The sequence below is a fragment of the Cynoglossus semilaevis genome, chromosome 15 (assembly GCF_000523025.1).
Source record: "Cynoglossus semilaevis isolate Cse_v1.0 chromosome 15, Cse_v1.0, whole genome shotgun sequence".
Lineage (NCBI taxonomy): Eukaryota > Metazoa > Chordata > Actinopteri > Pleuronectiformes > Cynoglossidae > Cynoglossus > Cynoglossus semilaevis.
The window spans coordinates 11,664,060-11,689,046 of record NC_024321.1 but is presented as its reverse complement, the minus strand read 5'-3'; the positions used below and the strand labels follow the sequence as shown (position 1 = coordinate 11,689,046).

The 24,987-nt window shown below is 39.1% G+C and overlaps 1 protein-coding gene across 6 annotated transcripts in view; it reads left to right on the top strand.

The window, feature by feature from the left end:
• Positions 1 to 24,875, top strand: part of klhl4 (kelch-like family member 4) — a 27,353-nt gene extending 2,478 nt beyond the window's left edge. For 3 of the 6 annotated variants that reach the window (XM_025062954.1, XM_025062953.1, XM_025062955.1), the window contains 12 exons: positions 9,150 to 9,317; positions 11,621 to 11,757; positions 12,144 to 12,340; positions 15,023 to 15,235; positions 17,260 to 17,446; positions 18,090 to 18,314; positions 20,039 to 20,201; positions 21,714 to 21,926; positions 22,376 to 22,547; positions 22,932 to 22,976; positions 23,078 to 23,180; positions 23,218 to 24,875. In XM_025062954.1, the coding sequence (XP_024918722.1) occupies positions 9,150 to 9,317; positions 11,621 to 11,757; positions 12,144 to 12,340; positions 15,023 to 15,235; positions 17,260 to 17,446; positions 18,090 to 18,314; positions 20,039 to 20,201; positions 21,714 to 21,926; positions 22,376 to 22,547; positions 22,932 to 22,976; positions 23,078 to 23,137 (1,780 nt within the window). In that variant the 3' untranslated portion in view covers positions 23,138 to 23,180; positions 23,218 to 24,875. Of the gene's footprint in view, positions 1 to 1,632; positions 2,599 to 9,149; positions 9,318 to 11,620; positions 11,758 to 12,143; positions 12,341 to 15,022; positions 15,236 to 17,259; positions 17,447 to 18,089; positions 18,315 to 20,038; positions 20,202 to 21,713; positions 21,927 to 22,375; positions 22,548 to 22,931; positions 22,977 to 23,077 lie in introns of all 6 variants that reach the window. The other 3 variants (XM_017039568.2, XM_025062951.1, XM_025062952.1) reach the window with 2 other exon arrangements.
• Positions 24,876 to 24,987: the final 112 nt, after the last annotated feature.

Here is a 24,987-nt window from a genome sequence, read left to right as displayed (position 1 = left end):
CTTTGACAGGTACTGATGCCGACATATGGATACTGAACACTTTGAGAGATAAAAACATGTACGTTTTTGCTACAGTGTAAAAATATTTTTATTTCTACTGTAAAAAAATGATAAATTATTCAGTGTTTAGCCTCTTGAGAGTAACAAGAATGTGAAGCTCATCCTCTATTTTGTCAACAGCATAAATACACGAAACAAAGGATGAGCCACACACAGTGTTGTCTTTCCACCGCCTGTAGTTTCTGCCACGTATTTGATTTGAATAATGTATCAACCTGAAAAATTTATAAGGAGTATTCCTTGATCTAACACGACTTATGGGAAAAATCCTCCTCTCTGTAATGACTGTGGTCGCTATCCATGCTTTCTGGTCTTTTGGCGTGTGTATTTTAATAGTGAGTATTTACAGAGGCAATAGTGAACATTGCATGTGAATAATATGTAGCTTGGAAATGTTCATTTAACCCTTAGCTGTAAAAATAATTATAATCATAGAATGCAGGGAATGTGCTGCATTTGAGATAAAATCAATGTTTCTGCAGCTACGCCATCAAATAACAGGCTTCCTTTAGTAGATACTAGTCAACACAGTAGCAACCTTGCAGTGGGAGGTGCTATAAGCCGATTAGAGGTTATACAATACTTGAATCCATCCGTAGAAGCACAGTTTGGCCTCTGACCCACGCCTTGGAGCTGAAAATCTGGACCAAATGTGGATCGTTATTGCTGCATCTAGTGATTTTGCCGGGATGCTAGTCTGTGGTTCTAAAACCATTGAAATCAATTGTGTTCTGCAGTTTTTCATAGTTTAGCCATTCATTTGTATCCCATGAGGCATATGCAGTTTCCTTTAACAACCGAACATAACCACCCTAAGAACAATCAAATCCAATAGTGCTGACAAAATACCCTACAGCACACCTGCACGTCCTTCAGTGCATATGCTGAGAATTACTGTAGCACATGTCTCTGAATTACGCTGCGTGCTTTAAGGAGTTTAATTTAAATAAACCTACAGTTGGAGTTAAGCTTAGGTATCAGCATAGGCAGTAATTTAAAAACCGTTCACAAGGCAGCTCACTGACCTTGAAGGTTCATCTACATGTAGTTTTTCACTTGTAATCACTGGAGGCTCCAAAGGCAGAGGGACATTTTTTCCACATGACTACCTGAACTGGGAGATTCCCCTGTGGATTCCTGTTTGATGCGAAGCAAGACAGCGAAGCACATATTAATACACACATGTTCATACAAATTTTGTACATTTTGATAGTGTGACATAGGATGTGTCGGCTAGTTGTTTATGTATGTTTTGCATTGTGTATACGAGCGTCAGCGTGTACCTCAGTAGTCAACATTATTGCATTGGATGCTCCTTTTATCAGTCTTGATAATTCTGTAGAGTTAGCATAGACTTTTCATGTCTCTGGTTCAGCCAGCAGTGATTTATTTTGTTGAGGTGTGACCTCAACATCCTGGCTCCACGATACCACACCTCTCCTGCAAGAGCAAACAGCCCTGATATCACAATATTATACACACGGCCACACGGGGCAGAGCTGTGGGGAATTTCTCATTTTATTTCCATGTTATATCTGTCTGTCTGGCACTGTGTGTATTGTGTGTGCACAGGGGAGACGAGCAGAAGGGGGAGAGAGACCGAGAGACAGAGAGTGCGAGGAAGAGTCAGAGAGAGAGGTGAAGGGGAGGGAGACTGGATCATGCATGTGCATTAACTCAGCTCCAGCGGTGCAGCAACAGCAACAGCAGCAGCAGCGGCAAACAGAAACAGCAGCAGCTCTGGAAGAAAATAGAGATCGAGGAAGCGGGAGAAGGAGGGAGAGGGAGAGGGAGAGAGAGAGAGAGAGAAGGGGAACAACAGAGAGGGAGAGTTGGAGGGAGGGTAGTAGTCTCAGACACAGGAACAAAAGCTGCAGAGGACTGCTCTCCATCTCCAATAAAAGAACAACGGAGGAATAACACCAGGAGGAGGGGGCAGTCATGATAGTAGTGAGACATAATGGAAGAGAGGAGGCAAATAGTAGTCTGTGAGGACTGAAACCAAGGCTCTTTTCCTCTCTGCTCTCCATGTTTTCGGGACTCAGCATATCATTGTTTTTAACTCTAAACAAAGAGGAGGATGTCTGTGTCGGGAAAGAAGGAATTTGACGTTAAACAGATCCTCAGGCTCCGCTGGCGCTGGTTCAGCCATTCATCCCAAGGTTCAGCTGGCAATGGAGGTGGAGGTGTTGGTGGGGTGGGAAGCTACATCCAACAGGATGGCCTGGACCACAGAGGGATGCCCGTCCAGGGTCGGATGAAAAGTCACTCCCGGGAAAGAAGTGTTGGCGGACTATGGAAGACAAGCAGCCCAGTCCACAGCATTTTGGTGCCAGTGCCAGGGCCAACACCTGTCAATGTGAGAGCAGGGAATCAAGCATGGCCTCAACAGAACACCATCCAGGGAGTCCAGGTCAACGAAGAGAGATCAAAAAGTAGTTCCTCACCTAGTTCCACTAGAAAAGAGGACAACCACCCTGGCCAGGAAGATGTGAAAAACAGCACAGATGACCCTGCAGAGGTGGAGGCCAGAGAGAGGTATGCTGTTAGGTAGTGGATGCTTTTGTGATAGAGATGGATGATGTGGTGTCACATCAGCCACTTTGTATTTCACACTCAGGTGGAGTGATATTTTGAGACATGCTTTCTCACATTTCCTCATGAAGCTCTAGAAAAAACAGAAGAACAAAAAGTCAGCTGAGGCAACCGCATAATTAAAGAGTCAAAAGAATGCTTTTGTTTTGTTAAGGAGTCAAAATCCTGATTTACACACAGAATGTTGCTTAGCACATTAATACTCACACTAGTCAATGTTTGCAGCAGTTTAATTGATATAAACATCATGCTGATTCTCAAATTAGGACTTAATTATCCGTTTAGCTACAGCACCCACATGCCAGGCACTGTAACTAGTGTTCACCAAGAAACAGGCTCTCTCTTACTGTCCTTCGCATGTAAGGTAGTATCAACCAATAAACATCCTTTTAATTATTCAGTGGGCCAAAGTCTTTTTTCTGCTCCAGTCTCTATGTTGTGGTCCACTTTTCATGCACAGTCGGCCTGTACCTACCTCTGTGCGACTCCTTTGAGATTATACCATAGTTTTCATGCAGCACACTAATGCATTCTTTTATAGAGTCAAAGTAAGGAAGCGAGAAAGAGCAATTGTTTCACTGACTGGACCAATAAAAATTAGAAAGTAAAAAAGTGCAATCACATTAGTTGCCCACGCATCAGTGCAGACACTTAAAACACCAAAACCATCAGCATTTATTTTCAACTAACTTTCAGGATAATTTTTAGTTTAGTTTTAGTTTTTTGTTTTTAAACTCAAACACCCACTCACTCTCTAGGATTTGGGTTTTTATATATATCATGTCAACCTTTCTTTTAGGAAACGTAGTATAAATGTAGTGTAACCAGAGTCTAAAATCACCTTTCCATGAAAGATGAAAAGACCATCATCCTTTCATCTTGTCCTTGACTGTCTACGCTGAATTGTACCTTTGGCATTTTTGGCTCATGTTATTATTTTTGTTGTCTTTGCACTCAAAATAACATGAACACAGCTTATCAGTCCTTTTGTTTGGAAAAGGCTCACTGGTAATAAATGCAGTCCATGGTTGGATTCCCTGAGCACAACATGAATTATTCTGAGTTAAGATACAGATTTGGAATCAGTGCCGTGTTCTGCTGTCTGCATTGGCATAATTGGCAGATGTTCACATTTTGTGGTCTGTATGTGTGGAAAGGGCATGCATAAAAGATGTGGCTTTCGGTCACTGTGGAACTCTTGTACATCCCTTGAGAACCATGTTGCCCGTGGTCCGTGTTGACCATGAAAAATACAGCATGGCCATGGTATTTTGGCAGGGATAATAAAATATTAAATTGGTTCTTTTCCGCAGGACCGTAAAATACACTTTTGACTCAGATGCATTAGATTGTAGTGATTGCTATGTTTGAATTCCAATGGCAATTCATGAAATAATCAAAACGTAAGTCTACACCAAGGACAATCAAATTTAGGGAAAAATATCACTCTTTTATATACACAAATAAATTCTGTCAGTGTTTTATCACTTCAAAGAAGACAAATTTGTTTTTTTTACAAATATGTTCTCTTCAGGACATGCACTAAAAATGTTCAGAATGTTAGGTCAGTGACTCTATGACACATCACAGCTTACATGTACGGTGGCAGCTAAGCAGATGTATAGATGTCACTGAGATATGCACATTCATTTACTTCCACCAGCTGGGTGGCCCTATTACGTCTCACATCATAAATCCCTGACTCGTAATTTGTCACAATCCCTGAAGCAGGCTGAAGAAGTGGGTTCTGCTGGCAGTTTGAAAATAATACAAAAGTTTCAGCTTCCACTGTAGTTGGGGAGAATGTGTCAGTCATTTTTAATACATCTCCTTCAATGATTTATTTTTATTTTTTAGTTTAAAATTGATAAAAAGATGCTAGATAATACTAGCTACATAAAAAGTATATTTAATATTCAATGTTCATATGAAATAAAAGGGTATTATATATACCATACGTGGTGCAAAAACCATTAAGCTACTTTACGCCCGTGTCATAATATTAGCCTTCGCCTCCACATCTAACTGGTGAAATTGTATCTATCTATTAAATCAAGTGGAGTATACTGTAATACTCTCTTGCTTCAAGCTTAATACTAATGCTGTAAACTGTGTATTTGTACAGTCCTCATGACTCTCAACCAAATTGGATCTTCTGTTGTTGGCAGAAATTATAGGACAGATGTTAACCTGAGTGTGATGGAAACCCTGACCTCTCCCACATAAACACTAACTGAGGCTCCAATCCTGTAGGCTGTTAGTTTGAATGATATCTCAATTCTCTTTCTAGCACCTTGGAAAAGGAAAGCCACCCCCGCTCCCTGCTGCCAGCAGCAGTAATTGATAGTTGTTGGATGCTTCATAATACCAGACTTAGAGGATTTTGATCAATATGTGACACATCTAGTGGAGATGTCTCTGAGATGCTGTCAATGGCAAAATATGGTACTTGTGTAATCGCCAAGACTTCTTCAGGGTTAAGAAGATTTTGTGGTCACATCAAATTGATTCTGACTGTACTTTAACTTTGTCATATCAGCATTTTGAATACACAAAGGGCATCTGGAATAGAAGATAAAGTGTTTTCTGGAACTAAATGTTTTTTAGAGGTTAAGGCTTTTGCAGCAGTGGGGGAAAACACATTGAATTTAGTAGCTAAATTATTTGGTTTAGGTGTTTTGGACCAAATAGAATCGTATACACTCTAAATTCTCAGTAGTAATTTACAAAAGAGTGCTTTATCAGGATTTTTGATTCTTAGGATGTAACTACATACAAATCTGTAGACTTTTCTATGTATAGTTAAAGTTAAACACAAAGTGTTTAAATATACAATTTAATGTTGCAGATTATTTTGTTTACAACTTCAATTCGAGATTAATGACAGTCCAGCAGAAAGAACCTAAATGAGCACTTTACCTTCAGCAAAGCACTGCATAGCGTTTTGCTAAGATCTTCACATTTCTCACTTATAGGACGCCCCCCTTCACCCTGCACACGCACACACCAATGCACAGCATAGCTCTGCTCGGCAATTTGAGTCAATTTATCAAGGACCAAAAATAAAAAAATATGGCATTTAAATTTACTCTACCGTCAAAATTTACCATCCATTCACCTTCTGAAGGCAGGCCTAGCTTTAATATCCTATATTTTATAACATATAAACCAGTGAGTGCCTCTATTTAGAAATGTATTTAGTTCTAGTGCAGTAAATTCTAAGGGACCTTTTAACAGATGTATCTCATGTCCGGCTACATTTTTAATTATGCAGATTTGATTAATTAAAATATATTGCCCTTAATTCTGTAGACTTTCATTCCCTGTGATATACATCCTGTTTTAGTAGTTACTTAATATTCAAAACAAGAATCTACAATTCACCTGAAATTTCTATTGTCTCTTCACAGACATTGTGCTGAGGTAAAGTTCTCCACCACACTCCTTTTTAGTATGTGCTGTCCTGGTCAGAGCTATAAGAAGGCCATATTTCGTTTTCATTATTAGCTCTAGCAATTTTCCACTGCAGTCTCTAAAATATAGAGGGGCCTACAGCACACATTTGGAGCAGATTTTTAAATGGCACACTTCCTGTACCCTGCTACATTTTTCTAAAGCACCAGCAATGCTATGCAGGTATGTCCGGTACAACAGCAGAGGATGTCTGATATCTGTTGAAAGTCTTGGTAGTATAGGAAGTGTGCAGGGAGGAAAATCTATTTCTGCATGAGGTTATCATTTTAGTTTCACTGTGGGATCAAGTTATTACAGTCTGTGTATGTTTCTCTCTATACAAAGGCGAGGGGCAGTAAACCGCCTGTCAAAGCGCAGAGGGACATAAAGATCTCAGAGAATATATCGACTTGGCACATGCGGCAAGAGGCTTTGTCTGAGTTGTTGGATTTTAAACCCAAGCCACTCAGCAGATTTCTGCAGTAAAAGGCTTTTATAATCCTTTTTGAAAAAGACATTTCCCAGTTGACAATGGCAGGCGGAACTTCCCCTTTTTATGAAAATACAATTTACACGAGGCTGAGATAAGAAGAAACAGCTAATAAGCTAATTAGATTTGAAAAACAATAATACACTTAGCAATTATCAATCCTTGTCCTTCCGGGTTAGAACCGCTTCTGATGTTGTGTGTACATATGCAGTAATTTAGTGTCTCAATGTGATAGAATGATGGGCGTGACAACATGCATGGGAATGGTAGCAGACAACAATATTAGTGTTAAAGTGGGGCTAATGCTAGTGCTAGCTTGGTCCATGAACCAGGCAACAAAAGAAGCTTGAGGTTTTTTCCAGGTAATTACTGTATTTTTCAGGCTATTAAGTCACACTTTTTTTCATCCTTTGGCTGGGTTTGCGACTTATGCCTAGGTGCAATTTATATATTAAAATATATAATTTCATATTATTTTCAAGTTAACAGCCTTTAGAGGGCACTCTAGCTGGCTGGTGCAACTTATGCTCCGGAGCAACTTATAGTCCGGAAAAGTAAGCTATTAGCTTAAAAGGTCTGGACCTTTTTAGGTTTTGTTGTTTGAAGTGAGGTCATACAAAATGTATATTTTAGTAGTATGTGTAGAACACGGTTGTAAAAGCAGGTTGGAACTTTGCCCAAAAGACAACCCCTGCAAATACACAGAGAATGAATACTCTGATAGAACACTGGCAAAAGTGTGAAAACGTTAATTGAGGATAAGTAGAGAAAAAGCTTTTATCAGTAAAGGTTTTTTGACTCACCCTTGTAGATGGATAAAAAGATAAAAGCCATGTTCCTAGGGGTTCCTCTTCTCTTCTTCTTCGTGGTGCCTTTATCTATTGGTTAAATATATCACATGGATTATTCAGTGTTCAGATGGTGTGAAAGGCACATAACAGGTTTCAGGTAACCTATTCACACTTTTGGAAATCTAAAGTGTAGCTAAAATGGGACTAAATCTTATATCTTTGCTCTGTTTTTATGTTTTTGTGTAATTAAGTTTTTGTTTTTTTAAAAAACATTTTCATCTGCACATTAAAATAATAGAACAAAAACAATCCTTGGGCCCTATTATAATCACTTTGACTGCTTTTGCATTGTATGGTAATATGCAATGTAAAGGAATGCCCCTGCAGCAGTTTCTCTCCAGTGAGATGCTCTGGGGCTTTAGTGCCTTAATAAAATTGGTGTATACCTCTGATGATCCAGCCCAATACTGGATGCGAACCATACACCTCAGAGAAATTTATCACTCCCTGGAATGTGATACCAAAGCAATTAGTGTCGGAGAGATTGGTTGACATGAAAAATCCTTACAACAGTCTGTGAGCCAATACAAAGGCAATGCATCTCCCTTTTATGGCCCAATTGCTTATTCAGTCTTGTTTGGTGTTCCTCTCCAAGACTCCACAGTCAATGGGGAATTGTCCTGACAGAGCAATAAATTACTCTTGCAGTTAGCATAAAGTTTCTCAATAAAGATTAGGCTGGATGCTGCAGTGACCATATGGTAATATAAACAATTCCCACAGGGAAAATGTTTCTGCTAATCAAACCCCAGAAAGTCACACAGCAGGCGAAAAAACTTTATAATAGTGCGTTTATCAGAACATCAATAAAGGCTGCCAGCCCCTCCATCCTTCCTGCATAGTCAACTGTGATGTGTGCCAATGGGCTGTGCTGCCAAATACAATGATTTCAGTTCACTTATGTTGACACTGAGATGACAGCGAATCCCCCGTGAGAGACAGCTTATGTTAGTTTATGTAGTGTAACAAACAACTTTTAAATGTCACCGAGTGGACTAGCCCTGTGCAGCACACCAAAGTGACTGGGTTACATTATTCCGCACAAGTCTGAGGGATTACTTGCATGCCTGTAAAACAGCATGTAATCTAACAGCCCGTGGGGAACAAGCTCCCTACAATGCAGTGAGGAACAGGCTGATTATGTTCCTGTCTTTGTAGAGAGCGCATGCACAACACAGATATGCAGACACACATTTGCAGTGAACAAAAGCAGACACACACATGAAAACTCTATCCCGGAAAGATGTTGCATACATCGGGGTGCAAGCTCATCCCATTGGAATGAGGAGCTTAGTTTATCCACTTATGTACGGAGTTAAGTCTTAACAGTTTTAAATTTAGCTTTGAGTGCCAAGGAAGATGCAGATATGCCAGGGAGTGTAGATGATTCAGGAGACATGTGCCTCAATAAGCTCTTTTGTTTTCCCTGTTTGCCATTTATCTCACTGTGTACAGGTTTTTCGTTCATTCACAGAATGTAAACACTGAGATTGATTAATTAATTACTTTATTTAATTTGTCCTCCTTAAACAAACAGCCTTATTAATTAAACCTGCAGTGTGACATGCTTTTTGAATAAATTCCCTGAGGTGAAGAGTAAAAGCATATTAATACTTTATGGTTAAAAAACATTATTTGTTTTAGACAACGAAGCAGACCAAGTTAATTTCTTAACTTGTAATTCTGTTTGATTTTTACAGGCTGGTTCTCAGCACCTTCTCCAGAATGAATGCCAACTCCTCGGACGAGTTTTTCCAAGCCACGAATCATGCAGAGCAGACTTTCCGTAAGATGGAAACCTATCTTCAACACAAGCAGCTGTGTGACGTCCTCTTGATAGCAGGGGATCATAAGATCCCAGCTCACAGGTCGGTGTCTGTGCATCTGCTGGTCTCTGATTTGATTAATTACATTTGCATCCGCTTTATTATACATTGAGATTCTTGTCTAAATCAGCAGTTTACAAGCGGAGACACATTTTGTCATCCTCGTGTATCTGAGGGCTAATTAAAGAGACGAGAAATTGTTCTTCTGATTTTTTTTTCTAGTGACAGCTGACAAGAATGCTATGTCAACTCAGTGTTCACTGGTTTGCATCTAAATAATGAACACTACTGTGATCTAATTACACATCAGTCCTCCCCCATCTTCACAGATGATTTGATACATGGGAGAACGTTGTGATCCACTGCATGCAGTTGTCAATATCTGGGCTTCCTGGCCTTGGTTGACTGGCTGAATAAAACAGATTACATGACATCCTTGGAATATCGAGAGGCATTGTGTTCACTGAGCTCAAGTTCGATACACGCCTCTACTTTTGTTATCTCATCCAGACAGACTACTGAAACAGAAATGAAAAAAAAAAGCTCCACACACAGTAAAAGAGAAAAGTATCAGTCAGGAAAGTAGTTTGGTGTAAGGAACAGCTCCCTAGCTGCCTGTTACTGTGCAGTTTTATATTTGCTTATAGGACACATGGTGCAGCAGTGTCGTGGTTGATGTATCAATCCATCAGATGATGTATAGACACAATAAATTATGCATTGTTTAATACTTTGTTATAGGTTGTCGTTGAGAGATCATTCCAGATTGATGAAGTGTCTTTTCTACCCATCATTTCACACTCGCCGACTCATTCTAACATTGTCTGTACAGGATGTCAAAGAAGGAACAGGTAGATTTATAGAACATTTATACTTAAAACCTCTTACTTGACCCACTGTTGTAGTAGTCCTGATTTTGGACCCGTGCATTGTATCTTATTTACTATGTCTTTAGAGAGAACAATTCAGATGTATTAGAAAGGCACACACCTTCATATATTATTCATACTGTAATGGAAAAGTACAAGGCAGGAAAACTGAGGCTACTATCCAGACCTCTGCAGTCAAAATGTGATAAGTAGCAACATAGATCAGTGCAAAACCACTTTGTGTTGCCTCGAGCGCAGTGACCTTAGTCGGTGTGAAATAGAAGTTTGTTCCTGCCATGATTCTGGGCTGGTCAGTTGAACTGGGTAAGGGTCACTCTATCACAAAAATGTACTGCAGAATGGAGAGAACCTGCATGACGACATCTGAACAGATGCCCCATCAGTCAGACTTTAACGGTAGAGTAACCAGATGGAAACCAAATTGAGTGAAAGTCACAATTGTTATGTTTAAGTTATTGGATGATATTTAACGGATTCTGAAAGGCAGGGGAAACCTTAAATAACTTCTGAATGTTAAAAAATGTGATTATCTGTAAGAACCGTAATGTCTAGACAAGTATTTATATTTATATGTACTCTTAAGGAAATAATAACCCGTTTGTTGATGTAACAGACAGATTGTCTGTCCATCAGTTTCTTCCTAGAGTTTCAGGAAAACTCTAGAAAAAGTGCTTGACTGTCCTTGAGTGACTTGTGGAGTCAAATCTCGCTGTAACCACAGAAAATCTATGACAGATTGAAATTCACAGACACCTCCCATCTAATCCGTTAGCACGCTAGAAGTTCTGCTGGGAAAAGAAAAAAACAGGATGAACTGTCCAACTCTAGGTGTGCAGAGCATGTGGATGACTCTGTGATGATCCCAAATAGTCTTCCACGGCACTGTCTGGTTAATGAACAGCCAAGAAACAGCCGGAAAACCCAACAGGGAAATCCACCTAAAACTGCTGCAGTTTGGATGCTTTAGCTTTAGTGAGACCCTAATGTAATTACAACATGAACCACATAATAAGAATCTTCAACTATGTCATGTGATCTCACTTTCTTGTGGCGCCCTGTGATCTCCCCTTCTTCCATTAATCAATGAGTTATTCGAGCCAGACAAATGAGTTAATGTTATTACATGTCTGACCAGTGTAGCCTTTAGAACCATGCGTGGGCTGAATTCATTCATCATTCTCGGACAAAGACTGTACTCAATTTGGAGGAAACAGCAAGTTGTTCGATTTTCTTACATTACTGTAACAGGGTTTTACAGTCAAAAATACATAAATGGTATCAGGAGCGCAGGAACACCATTTCATAAAGACATGTCCTTTGTGGTGAGGAAAGACACGCAATGTTACGATTGATTCACTAATCACTATAAATATTCAAAATATGTAGGTCTCCCACTGAGACTTTAATGGAGGTACAGTACCAGAGCCTTAATCCCTGCTGTTTTCCTGATGGCAGATTAGTCCTGAGTGCTGTGTCAGACTATTTCGCCGCCATGTTCACCAGTGATGTGAGAGAGGCCAAGCAGGAGGAGATAAAGATGGAGGGAGTGGACCCGGAGGCCCTTAGATCTCTGGTTCATTTTGCCTACACTGGTAAGTGCTCATAAAGACATTCACAAGTGCTTGTAAGAAGTTATGAGACTTTTTGAAATTCTGCATGATTAAAATGGATCAATGAGGCCATTCATCAAAGGCCGAACTGACAGGGAAGCACTGCTGCAAAAAAAGCTACTTTATTTTGCCAGACAAATTGCCCACTGATGTCTCCTCCAGCCCTGTGTTGGAAACGTATATATCCACTTGTCCAGTAATTTTTAATCATCTGATGAAGAACTATTCTTTAATAGGTGTTTTTACAGTTAATTTAATTTTATTGGAAATATATTTTCCCATTTCCTTGATTAAAACGTTGATTGTGACTCTTCTCCCACTGCTGTGCGAGTGTGTCATAAATGTACTTGCTTGTCCTGACATTGCAGGTGTCCTTGAGCTGAAGGAGGAGACTATAGAGAGTTTATTGGCGGCAGCTTGCCTCCTCCAGCTTTCACAAGTCATCGAGGTTTGCTGTAACTTTCTGATGAAACAGCTTCATCCCTCCAACTGCTTGGGAATACGCTCCTTTGCAGATGCCCAGGGCTGTGTGGACCTGCTCAATGTTGCACATAATTACACTATGGTAAGAGGATGAACAAAGACAGTCAACAGGCAAAGTGGATTATTGTTTTCATTTACCTTAGAGTCAGGAATCACTGTTGTAATGAAAACTATTTTATCCAGTGTAAACTATATTGAATGGCCAAGCATGGAAAAATCTCTCTTCCTGTCACTTCCAGCCCACGAACGTCCAACATCTGACTTGATGTAATTTCTAGGTTTTTTAAGTTCAATTTTGGTTGGTTGTTGTTTTTTTGTTTTTTTTTATGCTTTAGTTTGTTGTTTAAGAATTAGAATAAAATGTACTGTTTACATTGTAGTATTATTCAGTATTTATGTTAAACCAAAAAAAGGGTCTCATTTAAAACTGAGACTCCTGTCCTATATAATCTTAAAAAAATGTTTTATATGGAGATTTTTCAAAAGCATTTTCATCCAGATAAATAGAAATATCTAACTAAGGAAACTAGGAAAAAAGAAAATACAAGTAGAGGGCAACATAACCAAACAGTCATTTTCTTTATGTTGACCCATGAAATGAACAGAGGAAATGTTTTTTTATTTACCCTTTTTTTTCATTAAGAAGACGAATTCTTTTTATATTCAATATTTTAATGAAATCGTCATACTATTATCTTTTAAACATTTTTATTAAAGATTGATGCTGCATTTCATACATCCATTGTGACAGAAAGAATGTGACATGGTGACATTACTCTGCCTTGAGATGAGCCATTTTAATAACGTGTCATACTTTTATACAAAGACCTGTTTGGCGTATTGGTTATTTATATGGGCTAGGCTCGTCTTGGAAATAGGAAAAGTGCGCATATGAATAGAAATAGAACAGTCTTCGCGCTCACACTTTATAATTTGGTTACGTGGCTGTCAGTAAGCGGTACCACCTTGCTGCAGATTGATTAGTGCACCGACAGACTTGTGAAATTGTGATTTCACTATATCTCAGTGAGGCGTATTTGCATTGGATTAAGATTCATGCTCATATTTTTTCTGATAACGTCTCGCTGGCCATGCAGTAGTGACAGCTCGAGGCCGCCGTTATCTCCTGAAGGACATCTGCTCAGCCTGTTTACACAAGCCCTGTCCAGGACCAGGAGGTTAATCTAATCATCAAACTGCACAAGAGGGCTAACTTCCTGTTCAATCATTTCAGTAATGAGCAGGGGGAGTTGTGGGCTTCCTGGAAGTCCATCCTTCAGCTTGAGTTGTGTTTTGATAGGCTTGTTTTTCCTGGTTTAGTCTGTCAGCCGAGCTCGGTCTTTGACATCCTTTTCCTGCATGGAAGAGTTGTGTGTTTTATGTTGCTGCAGACAAAAACATGTTTTACTGTTTGCGCTGACAGCTCTTTCTCAGAAACACACCTGCAAAGACCAGCCACAACCTTGCAGATTTTTCCAAAGTCAGATATAAGCCATAAAATCTACTGCATGAACTCTACAACTACAATTAGATTTTTTTTTTAAATGTCTTTTATGTGTTTCTCAAGTTACGTGGTAGTAAAACAAAGGTTCTGAAGGCTCCCTCAGATCAAACATCTGCAATTGTTCTCTTTAGAACTTAACTGTTATTATACAATTGCACTTTGGCAGTAGTCAAGACAATTAGCATTCTCTCCTGCTGATCTTGTTTTCCGAGCAGTTTACTCGCCAACGAGTATGTTGGCATTTGAAAACCTGTTGTTTTTGTAAAATAAACTACGTTGAGCCTTCAATTCTGCCGCCAGCTGCCGCGGTTGAGTAAAGAGAAACAATTGGCCTTAAGGAATGTCGAGCAGTTGCACAGAATGTTCCCCTCAGCATTACCACAGCAAATCAATACATGTCCCTCATTTCATTAAGGCTGTCTGTGCTAAGCACTTAAAACCTGTTGTTAAAATGAATTAGACCAGAACACTGTAATGTGTTGCAAGTCAATGATCGATGATGTGTTTGTGTTTGTACAGTCAAGTGTCCACTTCAGAGTTATGGCCTGATTCTTCAAAATTTCTTCGGAGGCTTAATTATTAATGTTTACCTCCCCACTGCCCTGTAAAGATAAAATAAAAACAGTGTGGGATTATGACCAGGGATTGGTCGGTATATCTTTGAACACTAAAGGACCTGTAGAAGAAGAGAGCAGTATACAGCATCATCTTTAATAGAACTGCCCAGAGACGGTGTCCTTGAGGATGTAGTCATGCAGCGCTGCAATATTACCTAGGCTCCAGGCCAGTAAATGGAAGATCAATCTTTAGGAAGGCAATAGAGAGGAGCTTCAAAAGTTATACCTGCACCCGCACTGGCTTGGTAATACTGGTGTGCAATGTGTCCCCCATTCATACAGCCATAATGGATTAGCAGCCACATAAGTGATCGGTTTGTGATATTTTCTAAAAAAAATAAAGTCCTGTGCTAGATTGCTTTGCAGCCTAGGAAGATAATTCGGTTTATAAGCAAAGTGAAACCGATGATAGTTTCCCCTTTTTGTTGGAGAGAAATATACAGTACAGTCTTCAATTCATCAATTATGTTTGAAATGGAAGATTCAGATCTCTAAATTGGCAGTGACAGCCCTCTTGGGGTCATTATTCTTCTCTCTTTGTCCTTGTGACATTTGGTAGTCATACACACACAGAGACACACACACTCGCTGCTCAGTTAATGACTGATATTTATCTGCCTCCACCGTGTTCTCAATGTTCCAGGAACACTTCCTGGAGGTCATTCAGAACCAGGAGTTCCTGCTGCTCCCCACAGCTGAGATAGTAAAGCTGCTCTCCAGTGATGACATTAATGTGCCCGACGAGGAAACCATCTTCCAGGCGTTGATGTTGTGGGTGCGTTATGATGTTCAGAACCGACAGCAGGACCTGGGCGTGCTTCTGGCTTATATCCGCCTGCCTCTCCTTCCTCCACAGGTGAGAGGGCAAACAACAGCGTTTCTGCTCTGTTGTAGGATTAACATTAGGAATCAATCATATCTCTACTCAAAGGATCTGATCAAAATCATTATAAAGAACCTTATTTCTCTTGGACTATAGATAAGCTGGCAGTCTGACAGTCAAGCTGATAACCAGGCCTAATGAATGCTGTATTCCTCACATCCGTTGACAGTTATGTAATTTATGAAACATCAAACATGCACCCACTTTTATTTTGGCTGACATGAACGCTGCTGTAGTGTTAGAAACTGTCTTATTAACTCATGAAGATGATAAATATTTATATTTTAGGTTGCTGCTAAAGGCAAGAAGTAAATAATTTATTAACTACTGTAGTACCAGAAATATAAATGTGATATCTCCAACCCCCTTTTTCCTGTGAATTTTGCACAACTGGATGTTCATGTTTAGCTTAATTTGCAACATAAATTGACTAAACATTTTAAAAGATCATGGTTGTACTGTTACTGATTCATACAACCGATGCAAGTACAAGTATTTTCATTTATGTACTGGCCAATACTGAGTACTAACACCAATATTCTTTAGGTTGGGTTTCAGTAAGTATGTAATGAACTGGAAGGCAGTGTTATATAGTTGGCACAGCTCTGTGGGTAAGATGATGACGCACAGTGTGTAGGTTTGAGCTCAGCTGAAACCACAGTGATATCACCAAGCGGGGCAGTGCTCACAGCCAGGTTTATTTTCTCCACATTAACAGATGGCTGTTAAGGTGTTTTAATGAATTGCTTGTATAGAAACAGAACATATATACCAAGCCTTGCTGCTCTGTTTATCCCTGATGTTAAACCCCCTCCAAACTGCTGACACATCACATTGAAATAAACTACCCATGTGGGGAATGAGACACTGAACTGCAGTAAGGAAAAGACAGGGTTGCTGGATCGGCACGTTTTCAAGTATTTGAATGAAGTACTGGACCTGATATCAGTGTGGGTGTATCCCTAATATTAATTTCCATTACAGTTGTGTAGCAGTGAACATAACTACCTTGAACCAGCAGCACAAGATATCAAAAATAATAATTATAGTAATGACCAACCTGTGGCTCACAGTACAGTTTCAGGACAAATTAAGATTAATGTCTCCAACATAATTTAAGTATTGGTGATTTTTGGGTATGGTCAACTACATTGCACCAGACTCTACCAGTGTTTAGAGCCATGTGTTACATTTTACACTACTGACAGGACGCAACAGAGGCAGGGAGGAAGCACACCAACATAAACTCTGTAAACTGACATTGCAATATGGCTGAAAACACAAAATGCCAAAAGTTTTGGAGGAGACCCTTCTGTTAAAGAGACCATTCAGCAGTTTGTGCTACTGTATACTATGTACAGACAAACTACAAACTGCCTGAGTCACATCTGATACTCTGAAGAGTCCGTCTTCAGATAAATGATGATGCAGAAAAACTACATTCGATCATCTCTGTTCCCTGTAACAAAAGAAAAGCAGAAGAAAAATACTGACAGCGGCAAGATTCACCCAAAGTTAGACACTTTTTTTAAAGCAGAGGAAGAAGATGAGCCAGGCAATAACAGTGACATTTTACCTGCAGGAATAACAAGATCAATAATAAATACATGCACAAAAAAAAAAAAAAAAAAAAATTCCAGCAATAGAAATGAAAAATGCTGTAAAAAAAATCAATAAAACCACAAAATGTGCTCGGAGGAAATCTCCTGCATCATTTTCCAGCACAGACTTTTATGATATATGAAGAAAACCTGTGAGGGAGTGATAAAAAGTTTCATTTTAAAAGCACAGTAAATGCAGGGTGAGTAGAGCATACAGGTTAATTACTTTTATGAAGTGGCCTCCTGTAGTTAAAAGTGAATGTGTGAATTACTGTTACATGTGAAACAGTGTGTGTGAATCTGTTTTTATCTCTGTTCTTTTCATTCGATTCATTTTGTTACTATTCAACCTTTCATTACAAGATGAAATCCACTAAACTGGTGCCTCTCACGTAGCTCCTCGCAGATCTGGAGAACAACAAAATGTTCTCTGAAGACCTGGAATGCCAGAAGCTGCTCATGGAGGCCATGAAGTATCATCTCCTGCCTGAGAGACGACCCATGTTTCAGAGTCCCAGAACCAAACCCAGAAAGTCCACTGTTGGTGCACTTTATGCTGTTGGAGGAATGGATGCCAACAAAGGTAGAATCTGTTTCATTAAGCAGAGATCTTTGTTTACAGTATGACGTGGATTCATGATTAAACATTTGCATAACATGACAAAACAAGTTTTTTTTAATAAATAATCTCTTTTTATTTGAGATTAATATAAATATATGAAGGAATTATAAGTATAGGCAAACATAGAGAAATATGCAAAAATATAACTAAAGGTTGAGTTTCATGGAGTTGCTATATTTTCACTGTGCATTACTTGATAATTAAAATTAAAATAATAATTACAATATTTAATCTATTAATTTCACTAATTAATTAATTTAATAGAGGTAGTATGTTCTGTATAAAAACCAGCAGAATGGTACAAAGTAATAGATGCTGGAACACACCATCAGAAATCAAGTGCTCCTTTATTACAAAATATGTGGCTTAATTTTTCTACTGACAGTATGCAGAGTCATGCTACTTGCTCCACACACCTCTGATCTCTGGAGCCACACTGAAGTAACTGGAGTATAAGCTGCATTTGATTACCTTCACACTCAATCTATAAATCTGAATATTAGCTGCTGCTTTATTACGTGGAATATGGTACACTTTATTCACTTTTCTTGAATAATTAATTTTTATTGACTTCAAGAAACAGCTTTTTTTTTTTTGGTTTTAGGCTCGACCACCATAGAGAAGTATGACCTGCGGACAGACACCTGGGTCCAGGTGGGAGTCATGAACGGACGCAGGCTGCAGTTTGGTGTGGCCGTGATAGACAATAAGCTGTACGTGGTTGGTGGCAGAGATGGACTCAAGACGTCCAACATGGTTGAATGCTACAACCCAATAACTAAAGTGTGGTCCATCATGCCTCCCATGTCAACACACAGACATGGACTGGGTGAGTGTGTCTTGTTAGGCATTTGTGGTTAAAAGGAAGATTTGAAAGCTTAACATGCTAGTATTTTTATATAATGCTCATGAAGGTACAAGGTATAGGAATGACAACATCTAGTGCTCAAATCTGCTTATTTATAGTCGCTATTAAGGAGGTTACGTCTGCCCGCTTTATGCCCGTAACCATTATAAGTTAAAAATGAGAAAAATAAATATGAAATTGAAATGCGATTTATGACCTGAGGAAAATTGATTAAAATTTTATGGTGATGTGGTACACTGAGCAGTCTTAGAGAAGGTTTGCACTCTCCCAGCAGGAGCTCAATTATTTATTTATTATTCACAGCACTTTGAAAGCACATGACATTTAACCTTGTGGTGCAAAAATCTATACAATAAGTTACTTTTACATGCAAGATAATCTTACAAAATTCTTTCTTTTTTCCCCGACTTCTGAGGATATGTCACATTCAGGCTGTTGGGTGTTTTTTCCCAAAAGCCCTGGGATGTCAGCTCAGTAGGGTCACAGCTGGCACACTGATGGAAAAAAACACAGCTCAGACATTTCCTTTTGAAATAGACCTTTGATATTTTCCTACTCCCTATCAAAGTGTGGCAGGTTGTGCTGGCCCTGCTCTTTTTTTACTCTTCCCTGCTCAATAAATCTCATATCAGGGACATTTTTGATTTAGGGTTTGAAACAGTCAGAGGAACAGCAGAGGAAGACCTTGTCAAAGCATTCATTTCACTCTTGCAGCGTGGTTAGAGGCATCAGTGAGCCGAAAAGACCCCACTGTACAGATTACCTGCACTGCCTTTGATTTTCATGTGGCAAACATCTCCTGCTGCTTTGCTTCTTTCATGCATATTTTGAGGAATGTGTTAGAACTAACTCTGCTGGTCTACACCACCACAGCCATTTTCTGATATGTGCATAGTGGGAAAGGAGAAGAAAATAGTAATTTTCTATTTTTATTTCCCAAACCACAATGAAGACCTTCATGCTTCATGGAGAGAATGGTTCCTGCCTGACAGTGTTGATGTAATTTTGAGGTCTATGGACAGCTTTTTGCTCCCTCAGAATAATTGAACTCTTGCGAAAGGAAATAAGGGTGGTAATATAAAAATCCATTGTGTTAACACATCCTTTCCTTAGTTACCGATAAAAACAACTTTCCTCTGTGGTCTAGAAATAAGGAATAACAATGTAGCATTTCACTCTTCCTGTTTTTGAATAGATGTTGTCAGCTCCTTCCTCTAGAACAACTGCACCTCTGCCTCGGCTCCTTCCAAGAATTTTAGAACCACGAGACTGGCTGTTTATGAGTCATAATGAACATTTGGAAATGTAAAAGTCTGAATTCATTTTGACTCAGTTGGACTAGCAGTGGTAGGTAAATAGGTATTATAATTAGGTCTTTCATTTTGTTTGAATAATTTAATATAGAGTAGTAGAAATCAGCAGCTACATCAACTACAGCAGGGGTCCTCAACCTCTGGGCCCTGGACCAGAACTGGGCCATGGATCAGTGGTATCAGGCCTCACAGAATGAATAACAATAATACATATAATTATATGTATTATTAATAATTATATATTTTTTAATTTACATTAGTCTGCATGTTATTCTGCCCCTCCCATACTTTTACATTAAATTGGAAACTGGATAATTTCATAATTTCTCAGAGAATTAGAGTATATAGACTTTTCCCTGCTTCTGTTTACAGGTATTGCAGTACTGGAGGGTCCTATGTACGCTGTTGGGGGCCACGATGGCTGGAGTTACCTAAACACAGTGGAACGGTGGGATCCTCAAGCCCGACAGTGGAACTACGTGGCCAGTATGTCGACTCCTCGCAGCACCATGGGAGTCACAGCACTTAACGGAAAGTAGGTTTAAAAAGAAAAAAAAAATCAGTTTAGTAAAGCACCCTGAAAAAAGAGAATTTTTAAAAAAAAAAAAAAAAATCAGTTTAGTAATGCACCCCTGAAAAAATGAACTTACACTTTCATACAAAGCATATTGTTTTCATTCTTCTTCTTTGAAATATCATCTTGCCTGAGGTTGAGTTCACTGGCACCAGCAGACACTGAGGAGGAAAACAAGTAGAGACAATTTACACTTAAAAAAGGCTTCATGCTCATGTTGGTGAATGCACCCAGAGGTCATGTCTGCCAAAAATTTCACTTTGGCATGTAAATGCAGAAAATCTGCCTATTGCGGTTGTATATATTTAGTTCCAGTGTTTCTGACTTGCTTGATTTGTCAGGGTTTTTCTGCTTTCTTTCCTTTCAACAACAATGTGCTCTGCTTCAAAAAACAGGCACAGAATATGCAGAGTAGAAAAACAGTCACAATCAGGGATAACAGTATTACCAAAACAACTAATGTTTTGATACCGAGCATTTTTGATACTTTATGGGACCACACCATGAAAGAGTGCTTAGTGCTCTTGCCTTACAGGAAGACAATCACTGGTTTAATCCCCTCAGGTGACCATAGTCTTTATGTATGTAGTTTACAAGTTCTTCCTATGTGTGTATAAACAGCTATATAGTATTTAGATCAACTAAGTAAATATTGGATAGTATTCAATGGTACACTAATGTGCCATGGCCTAGCAGAAAGACCACTCCTCATTTTAGGACCCAGTGCTCTAAATTGACCACAGGTATGAATGTGCATGGTTGTTTGTTTTTGGTATGGGGCCCTGTGATGGACTGGTGAGGTGTCCACTGTATTCCAAAGGCTGCTGTGATTGGCTCCAGCTCCCCCATCACCCTGAAAAGTTTAATTTAATACAAAAAATAAATAAAAGGCCAACACTGAGTGTTTTTTTATGTACAGCATGCATTGCTAAATGTTTTACAGCACTTTACTATTGGAGGTTTGAATTAGATTAACTACAGCATGGCCGTGCACTACTTCACAGCTCAAAGGTCTTTCTGATTAGTGTGATAAATCATACACTCAGAAAAGAAGTGTGTAAAAGCAAACCACTTTGTATATTTAATGCATTACAAGAGGGTATTAAGATAAACTGAGAGGAAAAATATGCAGAAAAACCCAGACCCACTCCTGTTTTAAATTCGCTGCTGATAGAGAAAAAATACCTGCTGCTCTTCCACCTCCAGTCTTCAGTGTTACAGTTGATGCAGAGTTATTTTTGCATCTAGGTCAAAAATAGACAACAAGACAGCCCTTTTTCCACAGGCTCCATGTCGTCGCTGTCAGGCCTTTGAGCTACACGTACTCAAAAATACTTATGTGAAAACAATGAGGGAGAGCACGTTAAAGGAAGACTTGACACTCGTCTCTCACTGCTTTTCTTGACAGCTCCTCTCAGAATCACAAGTCAAATTCTGGAGATGTTAAAAAACGAATTTTGAATTTTTCCTCAGGTTGTTTGCAGTAGGAGGCCGTGATGGCAGCTCCTGCCTGAGGTCAATGGAGTGCTTCGACCCCCACACCAACAAGTGGAGCATGTGTGCTCCCATGTCCAAGAGAAGAGGAGGAGTGGGTGTGGCAACCTATAACAACTTCCTGTATGCTGTGGGTGGACACGACGCCCCAGCCTCAAACCACTGCTCTAGGCTCTCAGACTGTGTGGAGAGGTCAGTGGGGAAAACGGCACAAACACAAAAATACTGCATCATGTTTGCTATTTGTCTCTATCGTTACCAAATAACGTCGACCCTTACACTCTTACTGCGGTATCAAGCTTGTTAATGGTTTGAAGAATTCATGTGGTGGTCTATGCTGCCATCTAGTGGCAAAACGGCAAGCGGCCTGTATCTATTGCAGTGTTGCTAAATTAAAAACGCCTTGATTTTCAAAATGTTTGCAGCGATAACGATCAGTAAAAACCAAACTCGACACCTCATATAACTGTTCTTTTCTCTTATTTGTCCTGAGTAAACTACTACTCTTCCTGAGTGGAAAAAAAGCGTTTGCTGGCTAACATTTGACCACACTCTTGAAAGCAACTCTTGCTGTAAACAACAGAGCATTTACGTCAATAATATTGTTTTATATTATTGACTATTTCAAAAATACTTTGCAGGTATGACCCAAAGACGGACATGTGGACCACCGTTTCGCCCCTCGGTGTCCCACGAGATGCTGTGGGTGTGTGTCTTCTTGGTGAAAGGCTGTATGCTGTGGGTGGATACGATGGCCAGTCGTATCTTAATACTGTTGAGTCCTACGATGCACAGAACAACGAGTGGACAGAGGTAACACAATCAAGTTGATGAAATATCGAAAAACGTATACGTAATGAAATACAGTGGTCTTATAATGAGCTGGTTACTCAATGTAAGACATGGGTTTGTTCAGTTGAAGACAATCATTTTATACTCACAGAAATTAAAGAAAGACGATTAAATGTTTTTATTCAACTTGGTTTATTTTTTGTTTTAGAGCTATCTGCTTCTATCCAGTGGACAAATGCTTATTTTTTCTTCCTGTCACTGCCCCATTGATAAATCAAACTATTTTTAGTGACTAAATAACAAATTGACCACCAATTAAGAGAAAATTGAACTTTTTTTTTCAGTGACAGTAAAGGTTTTTTATGTGAAAAATTCATATTTCAATATTTTTTGTTTTTTCTCTAGGAGGTTCCCCTAAACGTTGGGAGGGCAGGGACCTGTGTGGTGGTGGTAAAATTGCCTTGAATGGAAGATAAATGGAGACAAACAGAACAACAGGCACTCATTTTTTTTGTTCTTGTTTGTTTTGTTTTTTTTAATCTGTCCTACAGACTCTTCAGATGGACACAGATGGACGCGAAGACACACAAACATACTGCTTCTGTCATTAGCAGACGCTGCAGAGAACCCGTCATAAACTTCAGTGCTTTGTGCGCTTCTGTCATTAGCAGACGCTGCAGAGTGCTCCAGTGCTCTTCATTTTTCTCAAAAGAAAGAAGAATTCTCACAGACTTGGCCAAGCTGTAGCAAATCAGTGCCAATCCTCTGTTGCGTGGGTTGTAATACTAGTTTTATGAAAAGTTCTGTGTATGTCTGTAGCAAACAAAAAAAAAAAATTGTGTTTAATAAATATACAGACATTTCTTATCAGTGCCATCACATGCAGTATATTTTTGGGTTTATAATCCCGTTTATACCCACGTGGACGAATATGATAAACGTAATTATACACTAGTGTCTTTTCTTAAACGGTGGTCTGAGCAGAGTCTCTGTCTTGAGTGAAGACCAGTATGAACTCTGATGGTGATAGGTTTGAGTCTGGGATGATGTGAAACTTGATGCTCAATGATTTTTTTGAAATATATTTTCTTTTTGTATTAAGCAAGTTTCCGCAGAACACCAAAGTCATTTGCTTGTCTTAGATGAAGTCCTGTTGAGCATTAAATGAAGGTTTACAGAATTGTGAATCACACCAAATATATCATATTGATATTTTTCATTGCTGTATAAAACTTTGGTGGACTTAACTGTAACTACACTGGGGTTGTCTGTATATCTATATAGGACAATAGGGTCATTATCTCTTCTCTTTTTAAGAAGTGTAATGCCTTCTTTGGTCACATGGAAAATGTGCTTACTAGGGCTGTCAAAATTAGGGCATTAATTGTGTATATTAACTAGAGAAGTTATTTGGATAAAACACAATTTAAAGCACTGGCAGAATGATGCGCTCAGTATCTCCAGTAATTCCATCGTCCATTTACTTATCGTTGCTTTAATACACAAGTGATAAACATGGTTTTACTAACACAAGTTGCATTGAAACATTTTCACAGATGTACCTTGAGTTTAAAATACCATCAACAGTCAGCGCACCTTTGCAGAAACTAACTTCAGCTCGGATGTCCAGCCTGTGTCTGTGAGAGAGACCGTAGACTGATTAATTTGTTAACGACAACAGCTCCACACAAAGTTTGAAAGCAACTCTTGTTTTATCCTAGAAGCCACCATCGAGATGCACAGAAAAAGGGATGCAGGAAAAGACATTTTTTTGGGTCATATTTAGCTATTTTGATTTATCTCAATTTATCCTAATTAATTGTGTTCAGATAAATTCACAACTAATCGTGATGAATTGATTTTCTCTAAAGCTACGATGTGATTAATCTGATCAAAACATCATTAGACAGCCCTAGTTCTTTTACATCACATCACATTGTCACGAAACTGCAGGCAAATTGCACTAGGTGGAGCCAAACCTACATGTGTAGATGAAGACATTGCTGTAAACAATTGAGTGACGTTTGTTCAGACCTGACAACTGTCCTTTATGCCATCCACTCTTACCTGACTTGAACTTGTAAACCTGCAGATGCTCATTGAAAGACGACATCATTGCTGTTCATAGAGAAAGCCAATAACTGGGATTTTAATATCCACCTTGGGCCAAATGCTTATTTTTCTTTCTCTTTTTTCATAATTTTTGTACAGCATGCTATAAATGAACTTCAACTTCAATCTTCTCTGCATGATCAGATGTTAAGCGTTGAATGCAGTCCCTCCTGGGGACAAATTGGATTTTTATTGTTTTGCTGTAAGTAAACAAAACCAATTCTTTCACTAAACAGACTTGGAAGCGTCTTTCATGTCTCAGTTCGGTTTTGTTCGCCGTTGCAATACACACTTATCAAATCAAATCGTCCTGGTGAACGCTGTGTTTTCGCTTCCCAATCAACAGATT